General features: G+C 38.0%; 1 protein-coding gene across 1 annotated transcript in view; it reads left to right on the top strand.

Moving 5' to 3' along the window:
- The window catches only part of SLC39A8 (solute carrier family 39 member 8), a 73,117-nt gene extending 56,940 nt beyond the window's left edge, over positions 1-16,177 (top strand). The window contains exons 6-8 of the mRNA XM_060095052.1: positions 12,067-12,274; positions 12,475-12,659; positions 14,723-16,177. Coding sequence (XP_059951035.1) covers positions 12,067-12,274; positions 12,475-12,659; positions 14,723-14,872 — 543 coding nt within the window. The 3' untranslated portion in view covers positions 14,873-16,177. The remainder of the gene's footprint in view (positions 1-12,066; positions 12,275-12,474; positions 12,660-14,722) is intronic.
- Positions 16,178-16,832: the final 655 nt, after the last annotated feature.

Raw genomic sequence — 16,832 nt, 5'->3', positions numbered from 1 at the left:
AGCTGTGTGGTTTTGGTCCAGGCCTTACCTCTAGTACCTGCATCTGCGATTGGATGTTAGAGGTGCTCAGCTCACGGCGTTTAGCAGAGTACCTTGCAAATGGTAAGCACTCAACAGTGTTAGTCGCCTTTGTTGCTACTTTGATATTTTGCCCCCTTCCTCCAACAATCTTCTGAAAAACGTGTAAGTATCCTCGAGTTAGATGCAAGGCGGCTGCTGGTAAAAGTCTTCTGCCCTTTGGAGGTCACCGGGACGGATGTGGAGGCACTGATGTCTGCTGACTAGGATGTGACTTGGCATTCCATTACTCCATCCAGTTCAGCAAAACAAGACCCCCCTCCCCTTGATTTATTTAAAAGAAAAATTTACTGAACACCTACTAATATTAAACTTTGGGCTGAAATGAAAAAAGAAAAAATCCTTGTCCACAAGGAGCTTTTTTTTTTTTTTTTTTTTTGCGGTATGCGGGCCTCTCACTGTTGTGGCCTCCCCCGTTGCGGAGCACAGGCTCCGGACGCGCAGGCTCCGGACGCGCAGGCTCAGCGGCCATGGCTCACGGGCCCAGCTGCTCCGCGGCACGTGGGATCCTCCCAGACCGGGGCACGAACCCGTATCCCCTGCATCGGCAGGCGGACTCTCAACCACTTGCGCCACCAGGGAGGCCCCACAAGGAGCTTTTTTGATCTGGCTCTATGACGTTAAAGAATTGGTGACAAAACAAGCAAGGAACAACAAAAACACTTCTGCACTTTCAGAGTGTTTTTTTTAATGTAGATGAACCAATTTGGAATTGATTAATGAACATTTTTCTATGCACTTTTTGCCCATGTTGTGTAACTGCCCTTATGTTTGTTCTTTGGAAAGACTGGAATAGATGCTTCATGTGACAATGATTTGTGAACCTGTCATGAGAGAAAATGTACTTTTACTATTACTTGACCTTCATTTATTCAGACAACAAATGTTCAGAGTGCCTGCAGTGCTAGATACTGGATGAACAGGAGTGAATAAGAGAAAGTAAAACCCCATGTTTTCTGGAGATCACAGGCATAGTTTGTTTGGCCTAGAAGTTTAAATCCTGTCTCTGCTCCTTTCTAGAGGTGTGACTTTGGGCAAGTTACTTAATTAACCTCTTTATAACTCAATTTCCTCATCTATAAAATGGAACTAATAACCTCATGGGGTTATTGTGAAGATTAAATGACTTTACTACTAATGACTTGTGCTACTACTATTATCATTTTACTGTTCTGAGTTCCCTGAGCACATCCTGTGTCTTTCATGCTCAATTCCTCACTATCAAATGTCTTTTCTTGAATATAAAAAAAGAATGTATATATATATATATATATATATATATATATACATATATATATAACTGAATCACTTTGCTGTACAGCAGAAATTAACACAACATTGTAAGTCAACTATACCTCAATACAAATTTCTTTTCTTAAACCGGTGAGCAAATCTTCAGAGTATCCATTTGCGTCTTTAAGAGGAAATGAGGTCCTGGTACCCTTATCCCCTGTGTAGTTCTCACCCCTCACTCTCCACATACAAAGTAGAGATGCTCTGTTTTTCTAAACTGTTGAAATAGAGACCGGGGCTGGTTGCCTCCTCAGAGAACAGGGTTATTTCTAGCCCTCTGTTACTCACTTTCTTCTCTCCTGGCAGACTGCCTGTTTCTTAGTGCCCCCCCGTGGCCCTCATCACCTCTTCTGTCGCGGTGACTGTGGTTGGCACTTGCTCTTGTCCCTCTTGTCACCTGTCATCCCTTGCCTCTTATCGCTTCCCCAAACTTCTTGCTCTAAGAGGCTTGCATTTCTACATCTCTGCCAATCAGACAGCCTGCCCTCATCTTTTGCAGGGCTCAATAGTCAATCACTTGTAGTACACTGAATGGCGTCTTCTTTATTTCAGTTCTTTTCACATAATTCATGTCAAATGGTAATTACAACACAGGCAGCTGCTGCATGGGGTCGGTTCCTCTACCACATCCCACCCTACTCCTGTTTCCTCCTCTGAATTATTCTGGGAGACTTGATGCTGAGTAATGTAGATATCCCTGCCGTTGGGGAACCCCATTTTTCAGGAGCCCCGCAACAAATTTCTCCAACTTAAATGAAAATTTAACCAATTTCCTGGTGCTCTGGCTTCCTTTAAGGTCTTCTCAGTAACAATGAGAGTTGCGTGGGCTGGGAAGTACATCATGCAAGCTTTTTCTAAGAAACGATATCCTGCTTCTTGAATGTATCAGAGCATTAATGCCCTCCTCCATCTGTAGTAACAGTAGGCATCCTTTTAGAGAGGCGTAAGTAGTCCATTAGGGTAACTGTAAATACTTAATTAGTATATACTCTAAGTTCCATTGGCAAAATAGTAGCATAATTTCTTGAAAACCCCTCAGATTTCTCCTAAATTATTTTTATCAGGACAGTAAAATGATATGGTCCCAACTGCAGATGAAAGACAATTATTTCAACTCCTAAAGAGCTAAATAACTTCAATCACCTCTCACAGAAGGGATGGAGGGAAAGGAAACAATTTTCAAGCTTTCGGGAAATTATTATTTTCTCGTTAATGGTTATTTTCATTGGCAAAGAGAGTTTTGAAAATAGTTATGAGGTTTGTCTTGAAACCAAATGACTAGAGACTAAGTGCATTTGAATTATATTTGGTTATAGGCATTAAAGATAAAATTAATTTCTCTTTTCTCATATGAAGTTTGATTTTGTTTATAGTGAGCTGAGACTGACTCTTAAGGGCTAGAGGAAGGACAAAGGAACCACCAGCTATAAAGTCCATTGAAATCTCTTGAAAGTACAGCCATAAAAGCAAAGCCCATTGAAATTTTATATTTGTATAGTGCCTTTAACTCTTTATATCTTCGTGTCTATTTAATCCTTTTCATAAGTTTTCCTGTTCAAATATATATAATAGTATATAAAGAGTCTGTGAGTGTTGTATGTGGAATGAGCATTTAACTTGGAATCAGTCGTGTCCTTTCCAGAATGAGATGGCACTTTCAAGTAAGGATAAATAAAAAATAGAAAAGGGGCAGTTTACAAAACTCTGGGCAAGTTGTGGGTGAACCACAGGGGAGAGTACAGTAAACCTGGGGCTTGAAATGGTGGAGCTGTTAACAATTGTATGTCCAAAGGGAAAGGGGAAGGAAGAAGCTACTAGAACTGGGAGGGAACTAATCTTGTACAGAAAGCTACTGTTCAGTGGAGCAGTGATCTTTAATTAGGGACATAGCCAGCCTAAGTTGCCCCTCAAGGAGGGAGCCTGGGGGATAAATTAAGCAAACATTGGGATGGCCAATGAAAGATACAAGTGACATTTATAGTCAGGTCTTCTTGCTCACTTTATTACTGAGACCATCCTCAGTGATAGCCTCTTGTGAGATTTAATGGAATAGAATTGTCTTCATATTCTGTGCCTTTTACAAATCTGTGCCACCAGTTTCCAATTTTGTTTTTTGAAAGTCTCTGATCACCTGGCCAACCCTTTTAGCACCCACCCATGAGTTAGAGTAGATGTATATCTCAGGCCATTATTTCTACACGAAATTCAACACAACACTCAAAAGTTCTGCCCACTTGGAGGATTTATCTTTATTGTTTTAAGTTCATTGTGAGTAAGATTGTATAGCTGGTTGGTGCTGGGACACTCACTATTCACAGTTAACTGGCTATAGGAAATGCCCCATGTAGCCTTATTGTTGTCAAGGGAAAAGAGATGAACTATCAGGTTTAGATTATGAGAGTCTGAATCAACTGCCATTGCAATCTGTGTCTTCAAGACTGGTGTGGGCTTGTACTTGTATATACAATTTAATGATGGAATGCTGGTGTGAACAGCTGATTTTATGGCTTGCTGGGAATGATCTCAGGGCCACTAGATGTTCCGTGGGCACAAGGTAAGTCTCTAGAAGTACCTAGGAACAAGCAAGGAACTGCTTTTGAGATAAAGAATAGTTAATGGCAAAAAAGGTCATGGCTTTAGCCTAACATCTTAAGGGTCTGCTCTGTGATTCTCTGATCAGGGATTGCCAGAAGGCTCCTTTCAGCATCTCTGTCTGCCACAGATTATTCCAATTCCACTGGCTCTGCTGGGTCCTAAGAACCAACTGGCAGGAAAGCTTGCAATATAGCCTAGAGCCTGCAGAGTCCTTTCATGTTCTGGGCTTCATTGAAAATTGAAGCCCACCCATGGGTAACCAATGTCCCATTTCCCCATACTTTGAATATATGAAAAACCCAATTAAATTCCATTTTGGGGGGTCTGTTTTTTATGGCCACTTCCAGTACCAGTGATTCTATCAGGATCCCAATGGGAAATAGATGGACTACTCAGATTAGAATAATTTGAGGAAGATTTATTTATAAGGTGTGAGTGGGTTATAAGAGTAGTGCATGAACCAGGGACTGGTAATGGTAAAGTTGTTACCACCCCTGGGCCCAAAGGATGGCGAAGAAGGAGCAGAACCTGGGAAGAGAGTTGTCTTGAGAAGAGCTGTGTTCTCCATTTGAGGGTCATTGACAGCTTGAGGTGACCACACAAAAGGGTATCAGAGGAATAAATACCCTGACTTCTCCTGCCTTTCTTCCCCTAAGCTCCCTCTAGGGCTTCCCAGTGGTCTATGTCAAATGGAAACCAGAGGATAGGAAGCCTGTAGCAGTGGCTCATCCAGGAAAACAGCTTCAGGACAGAGAGCAGGGTGAGAGGGTGGAGAGTCATTCTAAAAGGGCAGAGGGGAATTAATTGTCATGGGCCTGAAGTTTGAGTCTTGGATGTTCCTTTTTGGACTATAAATTCCAGCAACATGGAGATTCTTTTATTTATATTTCTGTCCTCGGTTCTTAGCACTGTTTCTGCCTGCTGTAAAATAGGTGTTTGGTAACTAATTAAGGAGCCTAATCCCAACACCTCCTGTGTGATGTTGAGCAAGTCATTTATATTCTTGGACTGTCATTCTCCTCATCTCTAAAATTAGGATACTACTATCTGTTCTGTTTTACTTGTGAGGATGTTGTAAAGGTCAAAAGGAAACGAAGACACTAATATATGCAAGTGCTTTGTAAACTGTGAAATGCTGAATACGCAAGATACTACTTTCCATCTTAGAGATTCCTTTCTTCCTATACCAGTCAGTTATCTGATTCATATAAACTTACTAATTTAGATTGCATACTTTTCACAGTGGGTTTTACCTTCTGGCTAATTAACCTCCTGACTCGTTCATACACCTTGAACTCCAGTAGTTGAAAGCTCAATAGCTTTCTTCAAGAGTATATTTATGTCCAAGCTCAAGCATCCTTGTTAAAAGTTTTTCTTGTTTATTTTTAACACGTGTCACTGCACCCTGTCACTTCTCTAAAGCTCTTTTTTGGGTAGATTTACTTGTTCTCCTATTTTCTCCAATCATCTTGATCAGTATGCTCCTGAATTTATTCAAGGATCTTATGTGAGCAATCTTTTGTCTTGCACACTTTTCTCTTAGGCAGTTTTTGTTTTTCTTCCTTTTAATAATGCTGTGTTCATCTGTACTTTGTTAGGTAAAATGATCTGTGTGACACAGTAATAACTATTCGTGGAGCACTTAGCAGTTCATAAACATCTTATTTAATCATCACAACAATCCTGTGAAGTTAGTAGTATTATTTTCTCCATTCTACAGATAAGGAATCTGAAGTCAGATTCCAAGTAATTTTTTTTTAAGAGCAGTTTTAAGTTCATAACAAAATTGAGAAGAAAGTACAGAGATTTCCTATATATCCCCTTCCTCACACTTGCCTAGCCTCCCCCATTATCAATAGCCCCCAGCAAGTCAGTACATTTGTTAAAATTGATGAACCTGCATTGACACATCATAAGCGCCCAAAGTCCATAGTTTATAGTTCACTCTTGGTGTTGTACATTCCATGGGTTTGGACAAATGTGTAATATATCCATCATTGTAGTATCATATAGAGTATGTTCACTGCCCTAAAAATTCTGTGTGCTCCACCTATCCATCCCTTTCTTTTTCCCCAGCTCCTGGCAACCACTGATCTTTTTACTGTCTCCCGTTTTGCCATTTTCAGAATGTCATATAGTTGGAATCATAGAATGTAGGCTTTTCAGATTGGCCTCTTTCACTTAGTAATATGCATTTAAGATTCATCCATGTCTTTTCATGGCTTGATAGCTCATTTTGGGTGTGTGTAACAAGATCCCATTGTCTGGATGTACCATAGTTTATTTATCCATTCACCTAATTAAGGAGATCTTAGTTGCTTCCAAGTTTTGGCAATTAGGAATAAAGGTGCTGTAAACAACAGGTTTTTGTGTGGACACAAGTCTCCAACTTCTTTGGGTAAATACCAAGGAGCATGATTTCTGAATCATATGGGAAGGGTATGTTTAGTTTTATAAGAAACTGACAAAATGTCTTCCAAAATGGCTGTACCATTTTGCATTCCCTCCAGCAATGAATGAGAGTACCTGTTGCTCCACATCCTCGCCAGTGTTTGGTGTTGTCAGTGTTCCTGAGTTTGGCCATTCTAATAGGTGTGTAGTGTTATCTTGCTTTAATTTGCATTTTCCTGATGACATATGATGTCATATCCTTATTTGCCATCTGTATGTCTTCTTTGATGAAGTGTCTGTTAAAGTCTTTAGCCCATTGTTTCATAGGGTTTTGTGTTTTCTTATTGTTTAGTTTTAAGACCTCTTTGTATATTTTGTTTAAGTCCTTTATCAGATGTGTCTTTTACAAATATTTTCTCACATTCTGTGGCTTGTCTTCTCATTCTATTGACATTGTCTTTTGCAAAGCAGAAGTTTTAAAATTTTAATAAAGTCCAGCCTATCAATTATTTCTTTCATGGATTATGCTTTTGGTATTGTATCTAAAGAGTCATGGCCATACTCAGGGTCATCTAGGTTTTCTCCTGTGTTATCTTCTAGGAGTTTTAGAGTTTTGCATTTGCATCTAGGTCTATGATCTATTTTGAGTTCATTTTTGTGAAGGTGTCAAGCCTGTGTCTAGGTTCATTTTTTTTTTTCATGGGGATGTCCACTTCTTCCAGTACTATTTGTTGAGAAGACTGTCTTTCTCCATTGTATTGCTTTTGCTTCTTTGTCAAAGATAAGTTGACCATATTTATATGAGTCTACTTCTGGACTCTCTGTTCTGTTCCATTGATCTGTTTGTCTACTCTTTCATCAGTACCACACCATCTTGATTACTGTAGGTTTGTAGTAAGTCTTGAAGTCAGATAGTGTCAGTTCTCCAAATTCGTTTCTTTCCTTCAGTGTTGTGTTGGCTATTCTAGGTATTTTGCGTTTTCATATAAACTTTAGAATCACAAAATATCCACAAAATAACTTGCTGGGATTTTGACTGGGATTGTACTGAATCTATAGATCAAATTGGGAAGGACTGACATCTTGACAATTCTATGTTGAGTCCTCTAATGCACGAACAGAATAGTTTTTCTTTGGTTTCTTTCATTATAGTTATGTGCTTTTCCTCATATAGATCTTCTACATATTTTGTTAGATTTATACCTAAGTATTTCATTTTTAGGGGTTGCTAATGTAAATGGTATTATGATTTTAATTTCAGATTCCACTTGTTCATTGCTGGTATATTGGAAAGCAACTATTATATATTAACCTGTGTCCTGCAACCTTGCTGTACTTGCTTATTATATTCTAGGAGCTTTTTTTTTTTATTCTTTTGCATTTTCTACATAGACATATGCCAACAAAAAGTTTTATTTATTTCTTCCCTATGTGTGTATACCTTTTATTTCCTTTTCTTATCTTATGTTAGCTAGGACCCAAGTAACTTTCCAAATGACACAGAGCTGTTAAGTAGCAGAGCCATTACTTAATCTCACACTCATTTTGTGCCAAAGCCCATACCCTTTAATCATTAAGCTAGCTTGCATTCAGTGCCCCTTTCTTTAACTCTCACCTCTCTTTATTTGCAGCCTCTTAAAATAATATTTTATTGTTTTTATTTATATTACATTAACTTCTCTTTTATGGGCATAGATTTTATGTTCCTTTGCATACAATTTTCAGCTCTTGTTTGTTTACTTGTACTTCCTTTTGCCATCTTCATTATGTTTTTTGAAGTGTTTCTACTTTCCTTTTTGACTTTTTTTTTTTAACCAGAGTTCTTGCTCTGCAAAATTCTTTCAGCATGGGATGTAGAATTTGAAATTTAACTTCACCTGCAGTGGTTGCTCACTTTTACCTTCTTATCAATAAAATATATAGACAATAAACCATGAAAAAAATTTTATTAATCATGACTTTGTTCCATGCTATTCTTTCTCCCCCTATTCTGATTAGTCTGCACTTTACTTTGACTTTCATTTTCATTAATTATTAAGGTGAGCAATGTTAAGAGCCTTGCTGATGATTACACAGTAATTCTTGTCAGAGCCGAGTGAGAACTTGGTTCTCCTGGACCATCTAGTGATGTCTTTTCACTAGATTGAGTTGCCTTATCCTGGCTGAGGTTAGAAAGAGCCTCACATTTAGTATACAAGTCAAACAAGGAAGAAAGCAAGCAAGCAACAACAGCAAAGAAAAATAAAAAATAAAGGGAAAGAGAAGAATACTCCCTAATTTAACTAAAGGGACTTGACTTAATTGTCTCTCTGCTCAGTGACTTTGTTCCAGGTGAATTAAAAAAGAACTGTTTGTGAATGTTTGCCTTCTTTCATTTGTTCTAAGACTATTAAAAATGTATAGCTGTTAACCTACCCAACCGTGTCATTTGAGACCTAAGATTGTAAGGCTAAAAGGAAGCATAATAAATAGAGTCAATAATATCTGTACTCAGAGGTAAGAGAACCATGCCTGATATATTAATTTAATTTCTTTTTCAGAATTGAGGGAGTTTGTATACAGACTTTGTACAAAATATCAGGTAGTCAAGACTTGGTCTTACGTTTGGTAGTGTATATATGTCCATGCCTCTCTTTCGCTTTGTCACAGCTTACCCTTCCCCCTCCCCATATCCTCAAGTCCATTCTCAAGTAGGTCTGTGTCTTTATTCCCGTTTTACCCCTAGGTTCTTCATGACATTTTTTTTTCTTATATTCCATATATATGTGTCAGCATACGGTATTTGTCTTTCTCTTTCTGACTTACTTCACTCTGTATGACAGACTCTATAGTGGGAAGCAGCCGCAGAGCACAGGGAGATCAGCTCGGTGCTTTGTGACCGCCTGGAGGGGTGGGATGGGGAGGGTGGGAGGGAGGGAGATGCATGAGGGAAGGGATGTGGGAACAGATGTATATGTATGACTGATTCACTTTGTTATAAAGCAGAAACTAATAAAATAAAATAAAATAAATAAACCTCAAATGCTGACACACTAAAAAAAAAAAAAAAAAAAAGACTTGGTCTTATAATCTTTCCCCTAAATCATCACAAGTAAATAAGGAAATTATAAATATGTGATTAGGTAAACCAAGTTGGAAGAGGAAAACAACTGGTCTTATTAAATGTATCTTGGCAGAAGGTTTTTGCAAAGCCAAGGTCACTTCCTCTGTGGCTTTTTCTCATGACTGCCTTTGTTTCTCTTTTGGCAGTAATTGCTTCCTGATCCGGAGCATTTCTTATCCAAGCTACCCATTTGACATGAACTAAGTCACTGTTGTTTATTATGTTGTGCATTTAAGATATATCAATTATTAAATTAATTAAACAAGGAGACAATTAAGCTGAGATGGCTGTAATGTCATATACAAGCAATCCAAAATCTAAGCCTGTAAATGCCTCAATGTTACAAAATCAAAACCTAAGGACAATCCATTGCAAACAGCCATCTAGACTTTAAGCTGTAGCCAGTCAATAATTTCCTTGCTTTGCTTCCGTCTTTCCTCAGTAAAAGTGTCTCCCTGCGCTTCCTGTCCATGGAATGCTCCTAACCACTTCTCTGCCAGATTGGAATCCATTCTTGCTCAAATAAGATCTTAAACTTTTTAGTTTGCCTCAGTTTATGTTTTAACACTATACAGTAAAAAGACCACATTTTAAAACCAGATGGAATTCTTTTTATGCTGATGAGAATTGCCTTTTAAAGTAAAAGGAGATTAAATACTTATTCCAACGTTGCTTCAAGTGTTTTTGAGAGAAAGGGGGTATTCTCCTTGCAAATCGCCTTCAGACTTTACCACAAACAAGAGGTGTTCCCTACCCCCCACCATAAGTTTGGAGTAGTAGAACAGTTACTAGAAAAAGCACACTTCTTTCTTTTGTATCCCTAGTAAGTTCACCAGCCTTTCTGTGCTTTAGTGTCCTCAACCATAAAATGATGGATAATAGCTGTACTTAACTCACAGAATGGTTCTAAAGGAATTAAATATCTAAATTGCTTAGTACAGTGCCTGGCACATAATAAACACCATATGCCTTTGCTATTACTGTTTCTACCACTACTAACAGCTAGCAACTACTACTAATGATCCTCCCTCCTTTCATATTAATTTAAGAATTTATTGGCTCCAAATGACTTTTGGCTGTGTCTACAAACAAAAAACATCCCTCAAAGCTGAAGATTTGCCACTAATGAAACAGTGAAAAGATGTGTGGCAGGATCTACCTTCAATTCTGAAAGGAGGTCCCCAAACTGTTTTGAGCAATGAAGTGACGTCAGAGTACGCACACAACTGCACAGATGATTGCTCTGAAGGAAGCCCTTTTCAGCTGATATATGTTGCACACTTTTTTTTTTTTTTTTTTTGCGGTACGCGGGCCTCTCACCGTTGTGGTCTCTCCCGCTGCGGAGCACAGGCTCCTGACGGGCAGGCTCAGCGGCCATGGCTCACGGGCCCAGCCGCTCCGCGGCATGTGGGATCTTCCCAGACCAGGGCACGAACCCGCGTCCCCTGCATCGGCAGGCGGACTCTCAACCACTGCGCCACCAGGGAAGCCCTGTTGCACATTTTTTAAAAGAGTCAGTCGTATACTTTACATCTTGCTTCTTCAAGGTAAATACGCTTCTTGAAGATAGAAGCTGTATTTTCCACTTCTGTGCACTTCGCATAGCATACAGCACACTGTTGTACAAATTGCAGGTGTTCAATAAATATGTTGATTAGCTGCTGAGGTAGAGTTGCAGGAAGGAGAATTAGGAATAAAATGTTCTCCAGTTAATTGCAAATTGCTTCCCTGCTTAAAAATGAATTTGCCTTTTATTATCTTTTTCCACAGTTTCTGGAAAATGCTTCAGTTGTCATCTGTCATTTGATTTTATACAATTTTGTAAATTTGATGGAAATTTGAATTCTTGCAAAGGGTCTGTTGTAGGGTTTTCTATTTTTATTATTGTTTCAAAGTGGAAAGAAGTGTTGTGTAAAAGCAAGCCTGTTCCAATCACACTTCATGGAATTTGTTAAGAGAATCATTGAAATTTAGAGCTTGTAGGGACCACGTTGTTACAACCTAAACACGCAGCACACTACCTGAATACCGTGGAAACTTAATAAGTCATTGAAAAATAAATGAGCCATTGAGTACACTCTCTTCACTTCACAATTGAAGAAACTGAGGCCCAGATTCCTTGCCCACGTCACACAGTGGCATAAGATAGATTAAAATAAATGTTCCTTGATATCATCATGCTTTAAATGTGGATCTCACATTTAAATTGTAACATGGAAGAGACTTTAAATTTAGTCTTTGACAAACTTCTTTTACTTTAAAGAATGTGAATAAATCAAATTCTTGGTTGATATCAGTTACACTTTAGGAAGGCAGTAGTGAGAATTTGTTCATACAAGTCGAAAGGATTGTTTGAAGGTGAAACCAAAGTGAAATGTTTTTCAAGTGGTTTGTTCAAGGCCTGTCAATCTCTTCCTTTCCTTTCTCCCTCCCATAAGTTTTTTTTCTCTGTTTTTATATGATTAGGGGTTCCTATCTACTATGAAAGACTTTCTGGTGGAAACATTTGTCTCTCTCAACATGTAACACATCCACGTCTGTGCATCGCTTAGACTTTCAAGAAATATTGGTGGTATCCTGTTGACTGATTTTCTGTTATTTTACAGGATGGAAAAAAAGAGTCAAGCTCATGTACCTGTATGAAGGGGCCAAAGCTCTCAGAAATAGGGACCATTGCCTGGATGATAACGCTCAGTGATGCCCTCCACAATTTCATCGATGGCCTGGCCATCGGGGCCTCCTGCACCTTGTCTCTTCTGCAGGGACTCAGCACTTCGATCGCCATCCTGTGCGAGGAGTTCCCTCATGAGTTAGGTAAGGGACTCTGCTCTTGTTCTCCAAGTCCGGTGCTTCTTGGTTTCAGGGGAGGGAGATGTTTCAGGTGACACACTCTTAAGAATCCTGCTGATGCCTCAAAAAGATGGAGCCCTTTTTTAGACAATGATGATTTTCTTTTAGTTCATCTCCAAATAGGAAAGTAACCCTACTCACTTGATATGTTCTTCTTCTTTTAGGGGACTTTGTGATCCTACTCAATGCAGGAATGAGTACTCGACAAGCCTTGTTATTCAATTTCCTTTCTGCGTGTTCCTGCTATGTTGGGCTAGCTTTTGGCATCTTGGTGGGCAATAATTTTGCTCCAAATATTATATTTGCCCTTGCTGGAGGCATGTTCCTCTATATTTCTCTGGCGGATATGGTAAGGAATTTTAAGATTTTTATCTTGTTTTAATTTAAATTTGGAATGACACATGTGGGTTATGAATTGACTAAGGGTGACCTTTTGCTTTCCACAGTGTTGTAGTTTAAAATATTCCTGGTCCAACAGATAACTCTTTTTCAGTAGTTTGTACTAATAGTGATTTGAAAGTGATTCTCATTGATTGTTTGATCTAGGATCTCATTGACAGAGGATGAAATGACTTATTTTTGCTGAAGGAGAGATATCTTCCCAGGTGTTTTGCCTTGTGGGTAAAGCTTGTATTCTGTAGTATGTCTCCATAGGACTTTTCTCTCTTCTTTTGTGAGGATGTCATATTCAGAAGGGAATAACTTGTTAAAGTAAATAGCATTTTGTTATTTCAAAGTTCTGAACAGTGAGAGCCTTTTGAGTTAAACTAAAACTGGTAAATTAAAATTGAATGGTATTTACTTGGGACGGTATATATTTGTATCTATGTTTATGTCTATGCTGTGTCTGTCTTTATGTCTGTATGTGTGTAAGAGAGAGAAAACCAATGGCCCTGTGCATTTTCAAATAAATCATGGGCAGCTTTCTAGAAAATGAAAATGTGCTAAGTGGATGCAACTCAAGGAATGTTGCTTTTGCATTTGGAACTGAGGAAGTATTACGTAATTTAATAATTTAATTTCCTTCATCTGCATTTTTAGTTCCAAATGATAACTGTCTAGCTCTGTTCATTGTTCTGTACAGGCCCTTAGAAGTGCAAGGATTTCATCTCTTAGAACCATCACTGCATTTATGTTTTTCTTCACAGAATCAATGCCTCATAGCATATTTTATGCTAGGTCATCACTTCTCCTTTCTGTAATGTAAGAACAGAATCTACTAGAGTTATTCAATTTAAAGAAATAATACTAATAAAGGATGCTGTATATACTTACTTGCTTTTTTCAGAAAGCATACTTGCTTCTTTCAGAACAGTTTCATAAATTTCATCCATTTTATCCCAGTAAGTTTTCTCAAATCAGGCAGGTGGATTGACAGTGGATTCTGGAGACCTCTTGGATGCTTTGGTACAAGGCACCACTGTATGCATTGTATGTATAGCAAATCACTTTGAAATATGTTTTGAAACGATGGCATTTACAGATCTCCTCATGAAGCCTTTTCAGTAGAAGTTATATGCTGAGAAAGGATAGCTTTTAAGTACAGAACTTGGGGTTTTATTTGCTTTCACTGCAATAAGCTTGTTATAGTCTTCATTTCAAGAACAGAGCACAGTTTATTTAAAAACCTTATGATTTTGTGAGGGACAGAACAAGCAAAAGGAAACAAATGGAAGAGAACAGGAATTAAGTATATAGTGATTTCTAAAAATGTATTTAATCAGCTACTACTGATTGATATTTTTGTATCAGGCTTGGAAATTGTGGACCCTGGAGGGAGCAAAAAGGCACAGTCCCCTTGTTCCTGGGGCTTCTGTCTACAAAGAGGGGAACCTGAAATTCAACAAACAAACAAAATCACACATATGATTACATAATTACAAATAAAAAACTGTGAAATGAAAGGGAAAACAATATATATGATGAAAGATGATAATAAGGGAAGCTAAATTAGGAGGGCCTAAGAGAAGCCTTCCGAGGAAAGTAAGATTTAAGCTGAAACCTCAAAGATTTAGCTCATTGAAAATTTTGAGGGAAAAGAGTTCAGATAGAGGTTTTGGTGGGTGTGAAGATTTTGAGGATGGAAAGAGGCTGGATGCATTTGAGGTCCTAAAAGAATGGTGTGGATGAAGCAGAGAGAGAAAAGAAGAGAGCTGGGGGAGAGAGAGAGACATAAAATGAGGTACATCTCATCCCACTGTATTGACTCACTGGGGGAACACTATTTTCGTACTTTTCTTCTTGTTGATGTCTGGTAGGGCTGGATATCACTGTTATGCTCTCTATACTAAAACGTCTAAACAACTCAGAGAAATGCTCGTCCCCTCCCACCTCCACAGGAATCTATCAGGGACAGTTTTATGTTCTCCCACAAGATGGCAACAGTTATCTAACAATATATCTTTCCTCTAGTTTCCAGAGATGAATGATATGCTGAGAGAAAAGGTAACTGGAAGAAAAACCGACTTCACCTTCTTCATGATTCAGAATGCTGGGGTGTTAACTGGATTCACAGCCATTCTGCTCATTACTTTGTATGCAGGAGAAATTGAATTGGAGTAATAGGAAGTGAAAGATGGTGCTGTTAACGAAGGCATTTGATAAATGAAACAGCTCCTATTTAGTTAAAAGATAATTTTGTTTTCAGCTGTAGGTCAAGAAAACTGATTGTTGGTTTTCTGATCTGTGAAATAGGCCATTATTTGTTGTTAAAAATCCTTCAAAAAGCTTTTCAGTTCCAGCCTGAAAAGCCTGACACATGAGGTATTTGTTAAATACTCACTTTTTTTATGTTTCATGCACACTAAAAATCATCACAGAGCAAGAAACAATGCATTCTATAATCATTTTGACACCAAGACTTGGAGAAAAATACAGACTAGGCCATATAAGCCTTTGAACCTCTGTGGTTGTATCAAATGTTCAAGTAGTTTCAGAGTGGTTTTCTTTGAATTAATTTGTTTTAGTGCTTTCACAAGCAAGTACACAGATACAAATGATTCCAAGGCCTCAGTGAACCCAGGAGAGAAAGATTGCTCATAGCTTTTGTTTTGTTTTATATTTCAGTTAGGGACTTCTAGGATTGTTTTGAAAACCATCCTGAAATGATATGAATTATGAAATCAGTAAAGTTTGGTTAGCCCTACTAAGTCCAGACTCAGTGTAAACTCCACCAGATTCCGTAAAAAGCCAGAATAGCTTTCTTATGACTTATGTTATGGTTGTACCATGGCAAATGGCAGAACAGTATGTAAAGCTGGTGACAACAACGTTTCGGTATCCAATGTGTTTGCTTGTGAAGGTGAAGAAAATGTTGGTTTATAGAAAGAAATTGAATGTACTTTTAAGCAATTTACTTTTAAAGATGAACACAACTATTTAGCAGAGGGTATTTTAAGTAAATGCAAAATAACAGCTGGACGGCTGTATGCCAAAGACTGATTGGCTAGGAAAGATATGTTCCTTATGGGTGATTGAGAGACATTCAGAAAATACTTCTTTTGTGTTCGGCCTACATTTTTCCTATATTGTATACCTTGCAAAATAATTCCACACGCCATGGTTATTTTTCTACCCTTTATAAAAGATAGAGCCTGTTTATTCATTTAGCAGATACAAAAAGTTGGTCTATAATTGAACATCCTAACCCCAATTCACACTCCCAAGTCGTTTAAGGAAAGATGATTTGACAGTGAGGAAAATGATTGAAAGAGCCCAACAATGATCTCAGGAATTATATTTTTCTACAGACCATAAAATGATGTCACATAGCAATAATGCAGATGGGATGATTATGTAACGTGTATGTTAATGTACATTTCACTCTATGACTGACAATTAAAGAATATTGTTTGACCAAACAGTAAACACCTTTGACTCCATGTACTGTGTCATTCATTATTCATTTTAATATGTATCTTTTGTGTGACTTCCATGTACTTGGTATTATGAGGGAGAGAAATACCTATGTTTATTTCAAAGATATTCAGCAAATAAATAACTGTAAAGATTAATCATTGTTCATTAAAATCAGTAAACATAGAATCTATTTTTATCATTTCACCTGTTGACATTTAATCTTAAGAAATAATCTTTACCTCTTTAAAGCACAGATTGTATGTCTCGGTTAAGAAGCTATTTGCAACGTGATATTAAAACAAGATGGTTTAACAAACTGTCATTTGGTGTAGATCAGCGTATATGTGGACTGTCTGGGTGCTTCATGTTACTCTCTCCATGTGTTGATCTTTTGGTCATTTTCCTCATTCTCTGAGGAGAACAGAGGCAATAAGGTATGAAGAAAAAGCAGAACAGAAAATTGCTACTTATTAGAGGCTATGGTTCCAGGTAGAAGGTAGGATATGGGAAGCCATGCTTAAATTTAAATTATCCTAGATAACAAAATGTAAACCTGTCAGTCAACATACCTTATCCTGAGACATTCATTATACCAGTTGAATATTCTATAATTTCAGGCTTTAAAGATGCTAGTGTGGCAAACCAAAAATGATTTCAATGCGTT

Source organism: Mesoplodon densirostris, chromosome 1 (assembly GCF_025265405.1).
Source record: "Mesoplodon densirostris isolate mMesDen1 chromosome 1, mMesDen1 primary haplotype, whole genome shotgun sequence".
In the NCBI taxonomy this organism is placed as follows: Eukaryota; Metazoa; Chordata; class Mammalia; order Artiodactyla; family Ziphiidae; genus Mesoplodon; species Mesoplodon densirostris.
Note: the sequence above shows the minus strand (reverse complement) of the source record. Positions and strands in the feature narration are given on the sequence as shown.